The sequence below is a fragment of the Dasypus novemcinctus genome, chromosome 9 (genome assembly GCF_030445035.2).
Source record: "Dasypus novemcinctus isolate mDasNov1 chromosome 9, mDasNov1.1.hap2, whole genome shotgun sequence".
NCBI lineage: Eukaryota > Metazoa > Chordata > Mammalia > Cingulata > Dasypodidae > Dasypus > Dasypus novemcinctus.
The window spans coordinates 37,404,489-37,421,405 of NC_080681.1; the positions used below are offsets into that span (position 1 = coordinate 37,404,489).

Genomic DNA, 16,917 nt, shown 5'->3' on the forward strand with positions numbered 1-16,917 from the left:
TTGTTTTAAAAAGCAGACAAAAAATAAGAAAATAATTAAAACCCAATCCACCTTTTCCCGGAACAAACTATCCCCCGAGACACAGGCTGTTGAACTATCCTCCACCTGCCAACACTGGTTACACACACGCCTGGTGCGTCCTGCCAGCTGTGGGGGTCAAGAAAACTAAGACAAACGCTCAAGGGGAGCTCCTGGGTTTCCAAAGGCAGAGGAAGAACAACCCGACCCGCCCCGAAGTCCTTCCCTCCCCCTCCCACCCCCACCCGCCCCCACCCGCCCAAAACGCAAAAAGCGCGAATACTTTCAGTTCGCTTCTCTCCACGGTCTCCTCGAGGGGCTGACTGTGCCGTCCCGCTTGCTCTGGGGCTTCGGAGAAGATAGTCGGGGTCTCGAGGTGCCCCGCGCAGAAGAGCGCAAGGAGTGAGCAGGCGCAGTTGAGGAATCGTCTTTCCGCCCCGGTCTCATCGCCCGGGTCAGGTAAATTCTTTTCTAAACTCTGTCTTCCACGGGTCAGGTAAATTCTTTTCTAAACTCTGTCTTCCATGCACAGGTCGCTTGGCTGACCAGTGGCTCAACTTCGGAGGCGCAGTCTCCACCGCGCAGCGGGGGCAGCGCAGCCTGAGCGAGGCGCGGGCGCGCGGTGGCCTGCCCCGCGGGCGCTGGTCCAGCGTCTGGGTCAGGACCAGAGGCGGCTGCGGGGCCGCAGCGCCCGCACGGTAGCCCCGGGCTGCGCTACTCCTCCTGGGGCGTCCACCCAGGGCTGCAGCGGGTGGTCCCTGGAAAGAGCCTGGGATGGCCGAGGAGGCAGCTGCCCTCCTCTTCAGAAAGGGTTGCTGAAGTCCTTTCTCGGATTGAGGGAAATGTTTCTATATCCATGGATATTTTTTTCGGGCTCTTAATGAGGATTTACCTGATGATGTTGATCGTGAAGCAGAAGAGTTAAAGGAAGGAGAGCTAGAGCAGGAACCTGTCTGAGAGTGATGGATGTGAGAGTTAGTGAGAAAGAAAGGGAGGGGCAGAGAGAGTGTGGGCAGACTGGAGTCAGCTGCCTGCGTTCAAATACTGGATTGCTGCTTAACTAGCTTTGTGACTGGCAAAATGCTTACTCTATCCTGCCACCGTTTCATCTTCTGAAAAAAAAAACAATGTGCTAGGCATATTTGTATTAATTACCTCATAGGGCCATTACAAGTACTAAATGAAATAATATTTGTAAAACACTTAAAATCATATTACTATGCCTATATATCTTACTTTTTGACAATATCTAATCAGTTACTCATAAATTTAATCTGGGAGCCCTCCTTGGATGTGACACAGATTTGTGTTCAAATCTTGGTTCTGACTATGAAACCTTTAATCATGTGCCCTATCTATGCTTCCTTTATTTTATCTCCGAAGAAAGGATACAATTTTTTCAATATTAGAATTCTTGTCAGGATCAATAAGATAATGTTCTTAAGGCATCTGTGTCATTTTTTAGAGAAATGAGTCAGTGGAAATTAGTAGCATTCTATGTGACCTCATCCACATAAGCAGGCATTGTGGGCACAGTGGCCTAAGAGTGTATCATCTTCCAATATTTTCACTTAGAACTGCACAAAAAGTAAAAAGTTGATATACACATGTGTAGTGGGTTGAACAGCAGCCTCCAAAAATACACTGCCTACTCCTAAGTGCGAGTAACTAAAAATGTGAATTTATTTGTATGTACAAAGGGTCTTGGCAGATGTAGCTAAGTTAAGGATATCGAAGGTGGGTCCTGTATACAATGACAAATATCCTGATGGGAGATTGTCAGGGAGATTTTTCCAAGACAGAAGAGAAGACACACACAGAAGAGAAGACCATGTGATTGGAGTTATGCAGCCTCCAGCCAGGGAGTATGTGGAGCCAACAAGAGCTGGAAGAGGTAGGGAAGGATTCTCTCCTAGAGCCTTTAGAGGGGGTGTGGCCCTAATGACTCAGGGATTTGAAACATCTGTCATCCAGAATGTGAGAGAAGAATCTATTTTTGTTTTAATCCAGGTAGCTCACTTTGTGGTAATTTGTTGCAGTAGTCTTGGAAAATGAATACAACAGACCACACTCAGGATGCTGATAAGTGCCTTGGATACCCAAAGCTAGAGATGAGCTGGGAATCTCCTATTGCACTCACAGGCTCTTCTGGGTTTGCAGGTCACCTGGCAGCCGTACTCACCATGAATTCGCCCATTTGTCTGGTGGAAAACAAGAATGAACATCTGTTGGTGAACAAGCAGGCTGTTCAGATTCTTGAGCACATTTCCCAGCCTGTGGTGGTGGTGGCCATTGTAGGGCTGTATCGCACAGGCAAATCCTACCTGATGAACCGGCTGGCAAGACAGAACCATGGTGAGTGCTGGCCCAAAATAGGGGCCAGTAGCTTCATCCCAGCCGTGTCTTCATTTCTTAAGCCTCCACCAGCAACACTGGAAGGAAGAACCGGACCTTTTGTGATAAACAAAACTTCCAATTCTAATTCTCACCAGCAAATTGTCTTCCTTACCATAATCCCTTCTGTACTGGGAAATATTTAGTGAATATTGTTCAAACCTGAAAGTGAAACATCATGCAGGAAGCTTTGTTAATCAGCACACCAATGCCTTACCAGGCAGCACTTTTCATATTTCAGGGGGAGTGACGAGAACTAGAGCAGTGGGCACATTGGGGGTGCTTTGTAACAAATAAGAACAGACAAGGTGTAGTCCGGGGAGTGTTGTGCTCCTCCCTGGGAAGGCTGGCCACTTTCTTGGGAACTGACACAGAAACCTTAGAATGTCCTGACTGGGGAGTGTTTTGTTCCTTCCTGATGAGGCTGGCCACTTCCTTGGAAATTGATGTAGACTCATAAGTTGGATCTATAGTTCATTGATTAGGAGCTCCATGAAAGGTATAGTCCTTGATCAGTCCAGGTGAATTCCCACCCTGGGAGAGGGTGATCTGTACAGGTTCACCTGTTGCTTTCAATTGAGACTGTGGTATGGGCTGCTGATTCTGGGCTTCCCAGCTGTGAGCTAGATGTTGCTGAGTTTGTATGTAAGACTGTTCTATTTATCTGTCATTTTGTGACTCTGCTCAATATTGCTTTAACCTTTTGACTGGTTATATTATTCTTGTTTCTCACTCTAATTATCAGTATAGACTTATTAAACTAGATATGCATATATATATTTATTTTGCATCCAATTGGGACTCTGGCTAGAGGTGGGCCAGGTATATTGGTGTGTCCCCCAGTTTGGTGAGCTTATATCTATAGTATGTATATCATAAAGGATTATGATGCAGCAGTTGAACCCCTGTTTGTAGACAATCCTTTGCTTACTTTTTATTCTCCCAATTATTAACGGAAGTGTAGTAAAATAAATATATATCTGTGTTTTGCTTTCTTAGGCTTGAGTTAATTAAGTCATTATATCAATCTATAGACATATATATATAGCAAAGCATTAACAAAGCATTTTATTTAGCAGAACACCCTCTCATACTCTTTGTTTTAAGACTGTTAAAGAAAATCTCTCTGAATAGTGCTCAGAATCCCACACTGCTATTACTAGTTGAAGCCCTGAACTTGTGCAACATATCTCTTGCTTATTCTTATTCATTACAAACATGCATGGTCATCTTTCACCTTAAAAATCCTTTCTGGACTCCATATTTTGAGGTGGGTAACACTCATAGTTTTACTATTTTTCAAAGGGAAGATATATTTTCCTCAATGTCCTTTTTCCATTCCTTCTCTTCTCATGTCTCTGGTCAATCCACTCTTTGGTGGCCTTGAAACACAACCTTCTTTCAACTTCTTGTTTGGTTACCAATTGCCTCTCTTTCCTCCGTTTCAGTGGATGCCTACTTTACTTTCCTCAACTCTTTGAGAGAGGTGACACACATAATAGGAAATTCTTGTTGATCTGTTGAAACCATCATCTTGTTTCCTGGGGCACTTAGAATCCCACAGGCCTGATTCTGTAGCCCCTGAGCTGGGGGGCCACCTGCTATCACAGTGTGTTGTTTTCTCCCCACCCCTGCAGGCTTTCCACTGGGCTCCACGGTGCAGTCTGAAACCAAGGGCATCTGGATGTGGTGTGTGTCCCACCCCTCTAAGCCGGACCATACCCTGGTCCTTCTGGACACTGAGGGTCTGGGGGATGTGGAAAAGGTGAGACAGAGGCATATACAGCGATTTTTATGCTGGATTTTCTCCTTATATCTTCTTGATTGTTTAAACTGATATGATCTGTTACTGAAATCCTGATATGCAACTGTAGTGAAAGATGCAAATTTGTTCTCTTTGACCCTTACCTCTAGGTAAGATCAGATATTGGGATGTATTAGGTAAAATCTTTTACTAGTTGGCCCAGGAGTGAATGATTTGATTCCACTTCAATACAAAATTATTGAACAGTTGAGTTCCAGACCTCAGCACTTAGTACTGCAGTTATTAGGGAACACAGTAAAGGCCCTGCTCTCAAAGAGCCTTTATCCTGTTGAGGACACCACATGTGTGCAGTCAGAATTAATAGAGTGTTCATTGGGAAAGAAGCAGGTTGGGTAGAGGGAGAAGCTGCATTCAAGATAAACCGTTGGACTCCAGCGCTTCCATGGGAGGCTCTGTGGCCTGGATGGTCCGAATGGCTCCTATAGGGATGCTGAGTTGGGACTAGAGTTTGAGGCTTCTATCCTCTTGGCACTGGTCAATCACTGAAGGGCTCCCCTCGAAGCCTTTCACACTAAGGGGGCTGACAGTTGAGGGCCACCTCTCAATAGCAGTCCAACAGCTGTCCTCCAGTCCTGAAGGGGCGGGGTGGGGGGCAAGGCAGCATATCACAGGTAAGACTCTTAAATGTTAGAGTAACTGGGTAGGAAGGAGAGCGGCAGCAGCCCCCACCCAGGGGATCAAGAAGGCTTCCCTTCCACGCTCCAACCTACTGGAAGACATCTGCATTTAGGGCTGGAGCTAAGGGAGCTGGTCTTCATTTCCTAGGTGAAGCTTATCAGCAGCACACACACAACGCTCAGGAAGGCTTTGCTCTAAATCTGAGTGCACTGACATCAGAAGGCATGTGATTAAGCTACAAAATCATTTTAGACGTACTTCTGGTATTTTAGCTGTAGCGTAAATGCACGAAATGAATGATTTCCCTCTCTGTCTTTGTCTTATTTGGCAATTATTTGGAAAGCATATCTAAAATGCTATAGTCTGTAATTCTACTCAAAGAGAAGTTAGAAATTCTTTGTTAACATTCAAAACCGTATCTCAAACATAGCTATGGCCTTATCTATATATAAGTAATTGTTTGTTATAGTCTCCTTCTTATCCTAATTTTAAAAAAATTAGCATTCGGAGAAAGAAAGTACTGAGGTGCTATTTTCCCCCACACTCCCATATCTATTCTTCTATGTGTACATCCCACTGTTTCCATTGTTCAAAGAATCAGTGCCAAATATTACACACTATGTATAGTAGAAATGATTTGTTGATAATGGTATAGTTTAAGCAATGCTATAATTTATTCAAACAAGTTTGCCTGACCTTTAAGGCCTTCATCAGCCTGTAACAGCTCACTTTCTAGTCTAGTCTTCTATATCCACCTTCTGTTTTTCCTTAATAGAATCATCATTTTTAACTTAATATTATGGCTCCAGATTCCTCTATTTACCTTCATTACTGAAATTTAAGCTGCTTGCAGATATTGTCATCTGTGTTGCCTTGATTTTTTTCATGCCTGTTTTCCACTGCTTTGAAACAGTGATCTCCAGAGTAACAATTGCCATTATTTCTTTAGATTCCTGACCCTAAGAGAACTGGGAAATATCAAGAAGCTGCTTGTAAATAAATTATTGAATGTAACTGGATAAAACTGGAATCCCCTGTTGTGCCTACCATAGTATATTTCTTGGAGCTTATGACCAATAAATGTGTGTTGAATGAATATGTGAATAGATCTACCATTGAATACCTAACTGGATCCCAAGTATTGTACTAGTTTTATTTATATATATATTATTTTCCTTTATCTCATTGAGGAAAAAAAAAAAACATCAAGAGTATTAGAACTCTCTTACAGATGAGGAAACTGAGATTACAAGAAATGTTGTTGTCATGGTCCCAGCTGAGATTCACATCATGTCAGTCTTTGTAGCCTGTCTTTGCCCATCTGGTATGTTAGCTGAAATATCTGACCGATGGAATAAATGTCTGGATGGGTTTCTAACGAGTGGCCTCCTAAGTCCCCCACACTAATGTATGCTCCAGGGTGACCCTAAGAACGACTCGTGGATCTTCGCATTGGCTGTGCTTCTGAGCAGCGCCTTTGTCTACAACAGCATGAGCACCATCAACCACCAGGCCCTGGAGCAGCTGCAGTATCCTTCAGAACCCCGCCCAAGGTCACTGGTTTACGGGCATGGAGGCTGGGTGAGAGTCTTCTCTACCATGTCGTTGCCTTTGGTAAATGGAGGTGGAACAAGGCAGAAGAGAAAGTTTGAATTTTTCTAAGGGAAATGTGGGCATTTTGGGGTGGGAGCTTCTTTTCCTTAGCCAAATCCTAGCTACGTGACAGAGCTCACGAAACTGATCAAGACCAAGTCCTCAACCACACCTGAAGAAGTCGATGGTTCCACAGACTTTGTGAGTTTCTTTCCAGATTTTATCTGGACTGTACGGGATTTCACTCTGGAGCTAAAGTTGAAAGGTCACCCCATCACAGAAGATGAGTACCTGGAGAATGCCTTAAAGCTGATTCCAGGTCAGATCATGATCTAGCAATGGATTTCCAGGAGGGGGTGGGATCTACTGAACAGGGTCAGTCACCTCTGGGATTTCATTTGCCTTTGTATGTGATGTTAGATTGAGTTCAACAGACATGGTGACTGGGAGGTGTCTTGAAACACTGTAGGGACTGGAGCTGAATCTCACCCAAGAGGACAAGAGCCTCATGTACAACATTATTCAAAAGCAGTTTGTATTTCTCTTGATTGGTACCTCAAGTACCCAATTACAGTGTGTGCTACAACTTTCTGAAGACGAGAAACTTGTTTTTAATTTGGTGCCTACATTTGTTTGAGGAAAACAGCTAACCAGATACTTGTTACATGTAAAATCAGGATGAAAAGCATTATCTAATTAAAAAATACATTCCACTCATTCATCTCATTCTTCTCAATGACACGTAAAACTTTCCAGTGCCTGGATAGTTCATCTTGTACAAAAATGACTTTATGCTCTAAAAAATCTTGAAGAAATATGTCTTTTCAATCTATACCCTTGTAACATTTCTACTAATCATCATACTATTTATTGTTCCTTCTCAGTCATACTTTCTTTTCTTTACAACATGTTTATATATGCAATATTTTTCAAGGGAAATCCTTTTATTGGTTGCAGTTATACAGATTGTTATCTGATGAAACTACGAGAGAAATATCAGTTAGTATATCATCATTCTTTCTTTGTTTCATTCATGCTTTCTTAAAACCTTTATTGAGAAATTGGCTAAGCACAGCAATGGCCCTATCAATTCAAAATAGTCCTTGTCCTCTAAGAGTCAAATTCAATTTGGTTACATTTAGTCTTCAGAGGATTTTGCTAAAAGTTGGTAGCACTATACACATTGTTTTTACTTTTCCTGATTTAACCAGTGTGTCATCCCCATCTTTCTAAAATTGTCCCATTATCTTTGTTTGTGGCTTTTCTCTTGATTTGGTCCCACACTCAATTTCTATATAGGTTTGAGTAGACTGAAAATATGTATTTGATGTCCCTTGCATCCAGCCATTTATATTGGACACGATGTTTACTTCTGAGGGTAACAACCATAGATTTTTTGTTGTTTTTCTTGTTGTTTTTCACTTAGGAGAGATGCTGCCTCAAATTTCTCTCCAGAGTTATGTCATTGGCATAAGTTTGATTTGCAGAGACCTATTGAGTGTTGATATTAAAGAAGTTCTATAAACATAAAAGTATTCAAAGATAAAAAATCCCTAGCCATAAGAATCTTCAACTCCCTTTACCCAATGTGCCCATTGTAATCCCTGTTTTTTCCTTCCCTCAGGCATGAGTGCCAAAATCCGATCATCCAATTTGCCCAGGGAGTGCATCAGGAATTTCTTTCCAAAACGGAAGTGCTTCATCTTTGACCGGCCAACAAATGACAAAGAGCTCCTAGCCCATATTGACGATGTGTCAGAAGACCAGCTGGATCCTCATTTCCAGGAGCAAACAAACCGTTTCTGTTCTTATATCTTCACCCGTGCCAGAACCAAGACCCTCAGAGAGGGATTCATGGTCAATGGGCCTCGTGAGTCTCCTTTTTGCCTCTCTGTCCAGCCTAGTAGGTGTTGAATATATTATGTAATGAGGTTCTTAGTGGGTTTGTTTGCGTCTATATAAATGTATGGGTATGTAAGGTATGGGTATGAAGAAATGTGGATAGTTTTATATGTATCTCTTTTTGGTGAGTTTAAAAATCCCTCTTCAAAATTGCAAATTCTGAAGGCTTTCATGTATTACATAGAAAAAAAAACAATTTGGGTAAAATCTGGGTATAAAAACAGAATGCTGTCCACTCAGGGCTCTCCTATATGATGAGTTTTCCCTGCAAGGAGATTATGAAGATATTTTTGGGTATTGAAAGCAGTCCAGAAGTAAATATTAACATTAAGTCTTTGGAAATACATTGGATTCCTAAAATTAGGCATACATATAATCTGACGTACACTGCATCATGTCTACATGTATAATCTGCTGTCTCTTCAATTTCTTTCCATGGAAAATTATTTTAACGCTATGTCTAAAGTATGTTAGATGAAGTTGCATGTTTAATTTATTAAATATGTGACCTGAAAAACCATAAAATAAGAGTTAATAGGAAAGTAAAGGTGATGATCATAAAAGGAGGTAGGGTCTGATTTGTGTGTGTGTGTGTGTGTGCATGTGTGAATTTAGAAATGTAGTCTCAGAGTCCTGGAACCTTTGAAAGAGAATTTTTAATTTATCTGCTGAATTTTGTACCTTATCCAGGACTGGGGGCTCTAGTGGTGATCTACGTGGATACCATCAACAGTGGAGCGGTGCCTTGTTTGGAGAATGCAGTGACAACGCTGGCCCAGCGTGAGAACTCGGTGGCCGTGCAGAAGGCAGCCGACCACTACAGCGAGCAGATGGCCCAGCGAGTAAAGCTCCCCACAGACACGCTCCAGGAGCTGCTGGATGTGCACATGGACTGTGAGAGGGAAGCCACTACCGTCTTCATGGAGCACTCCTTCAAGGATGATGAACAGGAGTTCCAGAAAAAGCTTGTGGTACTTTCCCTTACTATGTAAACTTTGTGACTCTTTCCCTAAAGGAATTAGGCCTAGAGCTACCCTTATAGACTTCCTGGGTCATCTCTCGCTCAAGGATTCTACTTACAGTGGAATATATTTCCCCCCCCCCCTTTTTTTTTACCCTCTTTAAAGATTGGACATTTTATCCAGTAATTTATATGATCACTGAAACAAAGTGAACACTTAAGTCAACACGTTGATGGATTCAAAGCCTACATAGAACACTCACAAATGAACCCTGAGCTTGTTGCTTTTTTTGTGCACACTCTGCGAATTTTAGGAAACTAAAATTTTCTTTTCAGATGCACATTCCAGGCCATCCTGTAACTTCCATTGCTCTTGTTTGATCATTGTGCCATTGAAGATAGAATCACCTAATGCTGCAGCAGCTAGGAACCACAAAGATCATGTGATGCAACCCCATGCATGTCACAGAAGAGGAGCCTGAGACCGAGGGGCATTAAGAGGGTTTTTAAGTTGGGAAAGAACCAAGTCTCCTGATTCAGATCCATTCTGTGTCCTACCCCACTAGAATGTTTTTCTCGGGAAGACTGCGGTTCAACCCACTCTTCCACTAGTTTCTTTGAAATTTGATTTCCCCAGTACGTGTGTTCTGGTGACTTTCCTTTCCTTTTCCCTTGCAGGAAATCATAAAGAATAAAAAGGAGGCTTTCTTGCAGCAAAATGAACAAGCATCTCTTACATACTGCCAGGCTAGACTGAATCAGCTTTCAGAGGCCCTGATGGAAAGTATTGCAGCAGGAGTTTTCTGTGTTCCTGGAGGGCACAAGTGCTACATAGAAGCAAAGAGAAGGATTGAACAGGGGTATTGGCAAGTGCCCAGGAAAGGAGTGAAGGTGAGGAACAGCAGAGCATGGGGAAGCTGACAGAGTGGATCAGGGGGTCTCTGGAAAATCTGAGAGCCCAGGCCCTGTTGTGAGGAATCAGAGATCATGATACTTTTAGCTTCTAATGTCCAGTATTTGCTCTTTATTCCTGATGAGAGTAGAAATGTTCATCACCTATGAGAGAGTATGCATATCAGAAATCCAGGAAAGACAGACAGAAAGTATCTATTTCTTCATCATACTAAGTGGCAAGCTTTGTGCCAGGTCCTAGGATTTATGATTTAAAGGGAAAGACTTTACACTTCTGATCAAAAGTGAGAGTCAATTGTAGGCAATTGCATACAGAATATAATGCTCTGAGTCCTGTGATCCTGCCTGGCACAGAGGATGATAAGAAATGTAATAATAGTAATACAATTAAGATACATTGAAAATTTATTGCCTATACAGCTGATAATAGTGTAAAGCTCTTTTCCCTAAGCATTTAAATTAAACCCTCCATGGTACCAAAACATCTATCCTTATGATCCACATTTTAGAGATGTGATGTGGGAGATACAGGCCAGTTAAATAGTTACATAAATTTACAAATCTATCAGTGGCAGGGGAGGGGCAGCATTTCACACTGTAAAGGTATCTTACGAAACCTTGTGGGGAGAGCAGTGTAGATTTTCAAGTATTTGTACATGTTGTTCAGGTCAAGATGTTATCTGAAGTGCAAAGTACTGTGTATACTTCAAAATATATACAATAGCACATAATTTTACTAGCTGGGCACTACAGCAAGTATTACAATATACCAAAGAGAAAGCATTTGGAGAGACAGACCAGAAGGAAATATGAGAATCTCTGTTCACACTAAGGAGCTTAGACCCCTTGTAGGAGGTTCATGGAATATTAAGCAGAAAGAAAAAAGACCTATACAGACTTGACTGTGCAGAATTAATCTCCATGGTGGAATTTTATGTTCTTTGCTCTTGTTGGTTTCTCAGGCAAAAGAAGTTCTCCAGAGCTTCCTGCAGGCACAGGCGGCAATAGAGCAATCCATCCTGCAGGCAGATAGAGCCCTCACTGATGGAGAGAAAGCCATAGCAGGTGCAGGCACAAGGCCTTGGCGGGGGGTGGGGGGTGGGGGGGGGGTGGAGGGGGCGGGGTTCCTGCCTTGTCCTCTGGCAGCTCTAACAGGAAGTCCTTCCCAAACAATGAGGCGCTCTCCTTCTGATCACACACTCTGCTCAATCTGAAAACTACAAGGGAGGTGTGGTTGTACATCCAGCTAGACACCGATTTTCCCACCACAGCTGAACTCTGCTCTGGGTGGTGTGAACACTGGGTGAATTCTGAGATTTCCCACTCTACCTTCGATCCGTTTGGTCTCTGATATTAGAAGGGTTGAACTCACGCCTGAGCTATTATTTCATTACCATTCTAATACTTCCATGGGATAGCGGAGCGGGCCATGAAAGAGGCAGCTGAGAAGGAACAGGAGCTGCTGAGGCAGAAACAGATGGAGCAGCAGCAGGAGATGGAGGCTAAAGTGAGGAGCATGCAGGAAAATATAGCCCAGCTGAGAGAGAAGCTGGAGAAGGAAAGGAACAACGAATTGAGAGAGCTGGAAAGAATGCTGGAGCATAAGCTGAAGGTAAGTCTGGCTGGGACTTGGTTGTCCTGAATGTCATTGTCCTGGTACTTTGGGAAGGAAGGGAAGCTGAATGCAAAACCATCTAGAAGAGCGCCATTCCAGTTCACTGCCTTTCATCGCAAAGTGTGTTCAAAATAAACATCAATCAATTTGTTTTCCCAAGGTCCCTGCCAATTATCAGGAACCCTACTACCAACCAAAGACTTTGATTTAGAACTATCAAATGTGTCCAGTCTTAGAAACATGGTGAACTGAGAGCTTATAACATTGTTGTATTTTGTCCAAATATGGAGAGCCTGCCCAAGTCACTATACCACAGCGGAATTGCTCTCTTCTCCCATCAGAAAAATGTGTATGTCAGATTTCTATATCAGCTTATAAGTTTCTGTTATTTCTAAAATATGAATGGGCGTACAATCCTGAGTGGGATTGAGAATTGGTGCCTTTGTACCTATGGGTCCCTCTCAGGTGGCATTTTACCACTGGAATATCTCACATGCCTGACTTGGCACCCTTGCAAAAAACTAATAATGGTGGGTGACTATTAATAAGGTTGTAAACTATGCTTCCTTTTACTGTCAATATCCAAACCAGATGATAATCCTGTTGCAAATTTTCTCCTCACATTATCAAAGTAAAGGAGAGACTGTTTTACAAAGTTCTAAATGCGTATTTTGAAAAATGAGGATTTCTAAAATTTTATATCCCTCACCATTTTTTTAGGTCCAAGAGGATCTGCTTAAAGAAGGATTTAGGAAGAAATCAGAGGAGATGCAGGCACAGACAAATTACTTGCAAAATGTTATTGATTCTGCTAAAAATGAAAGTATTCCTTTGATTGTACAATTTTTGGAAAGAATTGGCTCTCAGTTAGGTTCAATCCTCAATGTTCCAGGTGGAGTAATGACCCGCATTTTAAAAGGCATTACCTCATTTTTTAAAAAGAAGTAGATGTTCTTTGTAGGAAAGTATAGAACGTGGATATATTCTTGTCTTGTTTTTGGCATATATGATTTTCCCTTTCATTCTTTCAAGTTTTAAGTGTAAAAAAGTGACTACTTATCAGTAGGATGTAAGTACCTGGCACATTGGATAGAATAAATGTTGGTATTATGAGTTAGTTTAAAGTAGAGCCCAACAAAGGTTTAGAACTGGGGTCAGCAATTTCTAGCTTGTGGGCCAAATCTTATCTGCTACCTATTTTTTCTTTGTTTGTAAAGATTTATTGGAATATACCAAGTTCATATGTTTATATCTGCCTTTGAATCACAAGGGCAGCATCGAGCAGTTACAATGAAAACTGCATGTCTAACAAAATCTAAGATATTTACTATCTAGCTCTTGACACCACTTTAGAAGATAGGGTGGAGAAATAGACTAAATTTGCTATAGCAGTTAAACACTTGAAATAAACTTATCAAAAATGCTAGTGATAGTCACAAAAAGAATCATACAAAGTGTATACATTCAAGTCAATTCACCCTTAATTTAATGTGTCTCAAATGAATAGGTATAAAGGTTTTTTTAGAAAAATGAAGTTAGACACCATGAAAGTTTAAATTCAAATGCTTTACCTACTTTTAAAAATTGCCATAGGAATATAGAAGAGGAGTAATGAAGATGGACCACATTTACCTTTTCTAAAAACCTATTGTAGAGCTGCAGTAATTAGATCAGTGAAATACTGGGGCACAACATACAAATAGAGCCATGGAACAGGTGATGTATTCTGGATGTAGACCCAAATACTTACTGAGCTTGTCCAATTCAAAAGTATCATTTTGGATCAGTGGTAAAAGATGCCTGTTTGATAACCTCTCAGATAACAGCTATGTAGAGAAAGCAGAATATAGGTCTTTAATATAACTTTAAAAAGGCGATTTAAATTCACAGCTGAACATAGTCTTTCACATGAAGAATGAAACCATATTGGTAGATATTAGACAGCTAAAAAAAGTCTGGACAGTGATGTTCATAGCAGCATTATTCACAATTGCTAAAATATGGAAACAGCCCAAGTATCCATCAATCGATGAATGGGTAAACAAAATGTGGTATATACATACAATGGAATACTATTCAGCTCTAAGAAGGAATCAGGATGCATATGACATGGATGAACCTTGAGGATGTTATGTAGAGTGAAATAAGTCAGACACAAAAGGACAAATATTGTATGGTCTTTCTAATATGAGCTAAATGAGTAAACTCATGAAGGTAAACTATAGGAAATCGAATATAGGTTGAAAATGGAAGCTGATACTTGATGTATGTAGAATTTTTAATAAGGTTTATTGCAAATGTGTGGAAATGAATAGAGTCGATGGTAATGCACTATAGTGATTATAACTAACTGCTGATTTCTAAATATGATTGTGGCTGAAAGGGGTTGTCTGTGGAGGTAATATTTCAATTGAAAGGGAGCTAGAGAATAATGTGGAGAATGTATAATATAGTGATTTCGGTGGTGTGTGAAGATTGCGGATAAGGGTATTAATATAAGAATGATATTCCTTTACAAAGTGTTAACTATATAGTGATACATGGGAAAATTATAACGTATCTTTATGGATTGTAGTAAATTGTAATATTTTTGCTACAGTGTCAAAGAAAATATGTCAATTCTAAGGGACAACAAACGGATGGATAAAGGGGTATGGACTTTTTCCTTTTAGAGTAATGAAAACATTTTAAAATTGACTAAGGGATGACAGCACAACTCTGTGATGAATATGAGAGCCACTGAGTGTATACTTTGAATGGATTATACATGGAACTGTATAACATGGAACTGTATAACACAATGAATCCTGTGGTGAAGAGTGGACTATAATTAACAGAACATGAGAACATCTCTCACTAACTATAACAAGTATATAATACTAATTCAAAGTGTCATTACCTGGGTGGTTTGGGGGAAACAAACAGCAAATGTAAGATACTGACTATAGTTAGTAGTAATGTTTTGAGGATGATCTTTCATAGTTTGAACAATTGTTTCCCAACAATGTTGTGAACTTACAAAACAAACATACATATCATCATACAGGGCTCCCCCACATTCCCCCACCACCAACGCATTCATAAATGCCTGGACAAATAATCGCTCATTTCTTCAGGAGGTATTCATTTTCATGTCTTGAGGGCCAAATACAAAAACAGTAAAGCACAAGAAATTCTACAAGGGTGATTGATGGAATGAATGAACAAATATATAATGGTTGGATGAACTAATAATTGGAACATTTTCTTTATCGTTTAAAGCAGGGGCTCTTGACAACAGGTTTGTGGCTTAACTTTGAATTAAAAAAAAACAACATTATTCTTGTGGGGACGTGTTGGTGCAGTGTGACATATTTATTAAATTATACATAGTGTTGTGTGGACTTACAAAGGGGTCCGTAGTTTTCACCTGACTGGCAAAGGGGTCTTAGAGTAAAAAAGATTCAGAATCCCTGATTTAGAGGGTTGATAAATCTCTCTCTCCTTAATTGGCAGAAAGATATTCTCAATATTCACTAGGCTCATAACATCCATAGGATATTGCATGATATACTTTTTGATTCCTCATTGGTGTGATTTATGTTTTCCCCCTTTTTCTAATCATTCTGAGTGGGCATGCATTTTATTAATAGTTTTTAAATGAGAAATGTTATTTTCTCTTTTGTTCTGTGTTTTCAAATTTATTAACTTTCTTTTTTACCTCCATGATTTTCCTTCTTCTTCATATATGGCATTTATTTTCTTCTTCCTTTTCTTGTTTACTTGGACATAAGCTTGGATCAGTGATTTTATTTATATATTTATTTTTTCCAAATTCTACTCAATTTATTCATTTTTTAAAAAATATTACATAAAAAAATATGAGGTCCCCATTCACCCCCACTGCCCCCACCCCACCACTCCCCCCACAGTAACACTCTCCCCCATCATCATGACACATCCATTGCATCTGGTGAGTACATCTCTGGGCATCACTGTACCCCATGTCCCATGGTCCACACCATAGCCCACACTCTCCCATGTTCCAGCCAGTGGGTCATGGGAGGACATACAATGTCCAGCAATTGTCCCTGGGGCACCACCCAGGACAACTCCAAGTCCCGAAAATGCCTCCACATCTCATCTCTTCCTCCCATTCCCCGCACCCAGCAGCCACCATGGCCAATTTTTCCACACCAATGCCACATTTTCTCGACTATTAACCACAATAGTTCATGAATAGGATATCACTAAGTCCACTCTAATCCTTACTGTATTACTCCTTCCTGTGGACCTTGGCTTGGTTGTGTCCATTCCACATCTGTGTCAAGAGGGGGCTTAGATTCCACATGGATACTGGATGCAATCCTCCTGCTTTCAGTTGTAGGCACTCTAGGCTCCATGGTGTGCTGGTTGACATTCTTCAACTCCATGTCAGCTGAGTGGGGTAAGTCCACTAAATCAGAGTGTAGGAGCTGAAGTCTGTTGAGGCTCAGGGCTTGGCTATCATATTGTCAGTCCAGAGATTCAAATCCCCTAGATATATCTTAAACCCCAGCACCAACTACAATTCCAGTAAAGTAGCAGGAAAGGCTTGTGTAAAGACATCCCATCTGAGTCCAGCTCCATCACGCAGAAACACCAGCTCCAAAGAAGGGCCAACTCAGTCTCGAAGCCAAACTCAGCATGTAAATGCAATGCCTTCCCCCCAGCGTGGGACATGACACCCGGGGATGAGCCTCCCTGGCACCGAGGGACCACTATCAACTACCAACTGATGATGCAACTGGAAAATGACCTTATACGGAAGGTTCAATGCGGATCAGCAGAATATCCCTGTCTACATAAAATAACATGACTTTAAAATGCTGTTTGACCTAATGTAAGGGGGAAATGGAAAGGAGAAATGAGTTTATATTGCTACGAGTCTCTAAAAAAGAGTCTGGAGGCTGTCAGAAGGATTGCCTTTATGCACAACTGAGCAGAGCCTGAGGAGACAGATAAAGCAGATACAACCCCCAGGTATTGGTTCCTTTGAGGGCTAAAGAGACCCATGGGAGTTATGGTCATGGCCGATGGGGTTAACTACCAGGTCAGATG

At 41.2% G+C, this 16,917-nt stretch overlaps 1 protein-coding gene across 3 annotated transcripts; it reads left to right on the top strand.

Moving 5' to 3' along the window:
- The first annotated feature begins 273 nt into the window (after nucleotides 1-273).
- On the top strand, nucleotides 274-14,430 carry LOC111763540 (guanylate-binding protein 6-like). 3 transcript variants are annotated; one of them, XM_058303211.2, is made up of 11 exons: nucleotides 274-477; nucleotides 2,179-2,373; nucleotides 4,050-4,177; nucleotides 6,275-6,384; nucleotides 6,571-6,767; nucleotides 8,073-8,318; nucleotides 9,041-9,321; nucleotides 9,990-10,202; nucleotides 11,186-11,288; nucleotides 11,642-11,835; nucleotides 12,559-14,430. In XM_058303211.2, the coding sequence occupies exons 2-11, from the start codon at nucleotides 2,202-2,204 to the stop codon at nucleotides 12,784-12,786; spliced, it is 1,872 nt and encodes a 623-aa protein (XP_058159194.1). In that variant the 5' UTR covers nucleotides 274-477; nucleotides 2,179-2,201; the 3' UTR covers nucleotides 12,787-14,430. The 3 variants fall into 3 exon arrangements, with proteins under 3 accessions (XP_058159194.1, XP_058159195.1, XP_071073402.1); XM_071217301.1 differs by lacking the exon at nucleotides 274-477 and adding an exon at nucleotides 723-1,912; XM_058303212.2 differs by lacking the exon at nucleotides 2,179-2,373.
- The last annotated feature ends 2,487 nt before the right edge of the window (nucleotides 14,431-16,917 follow it).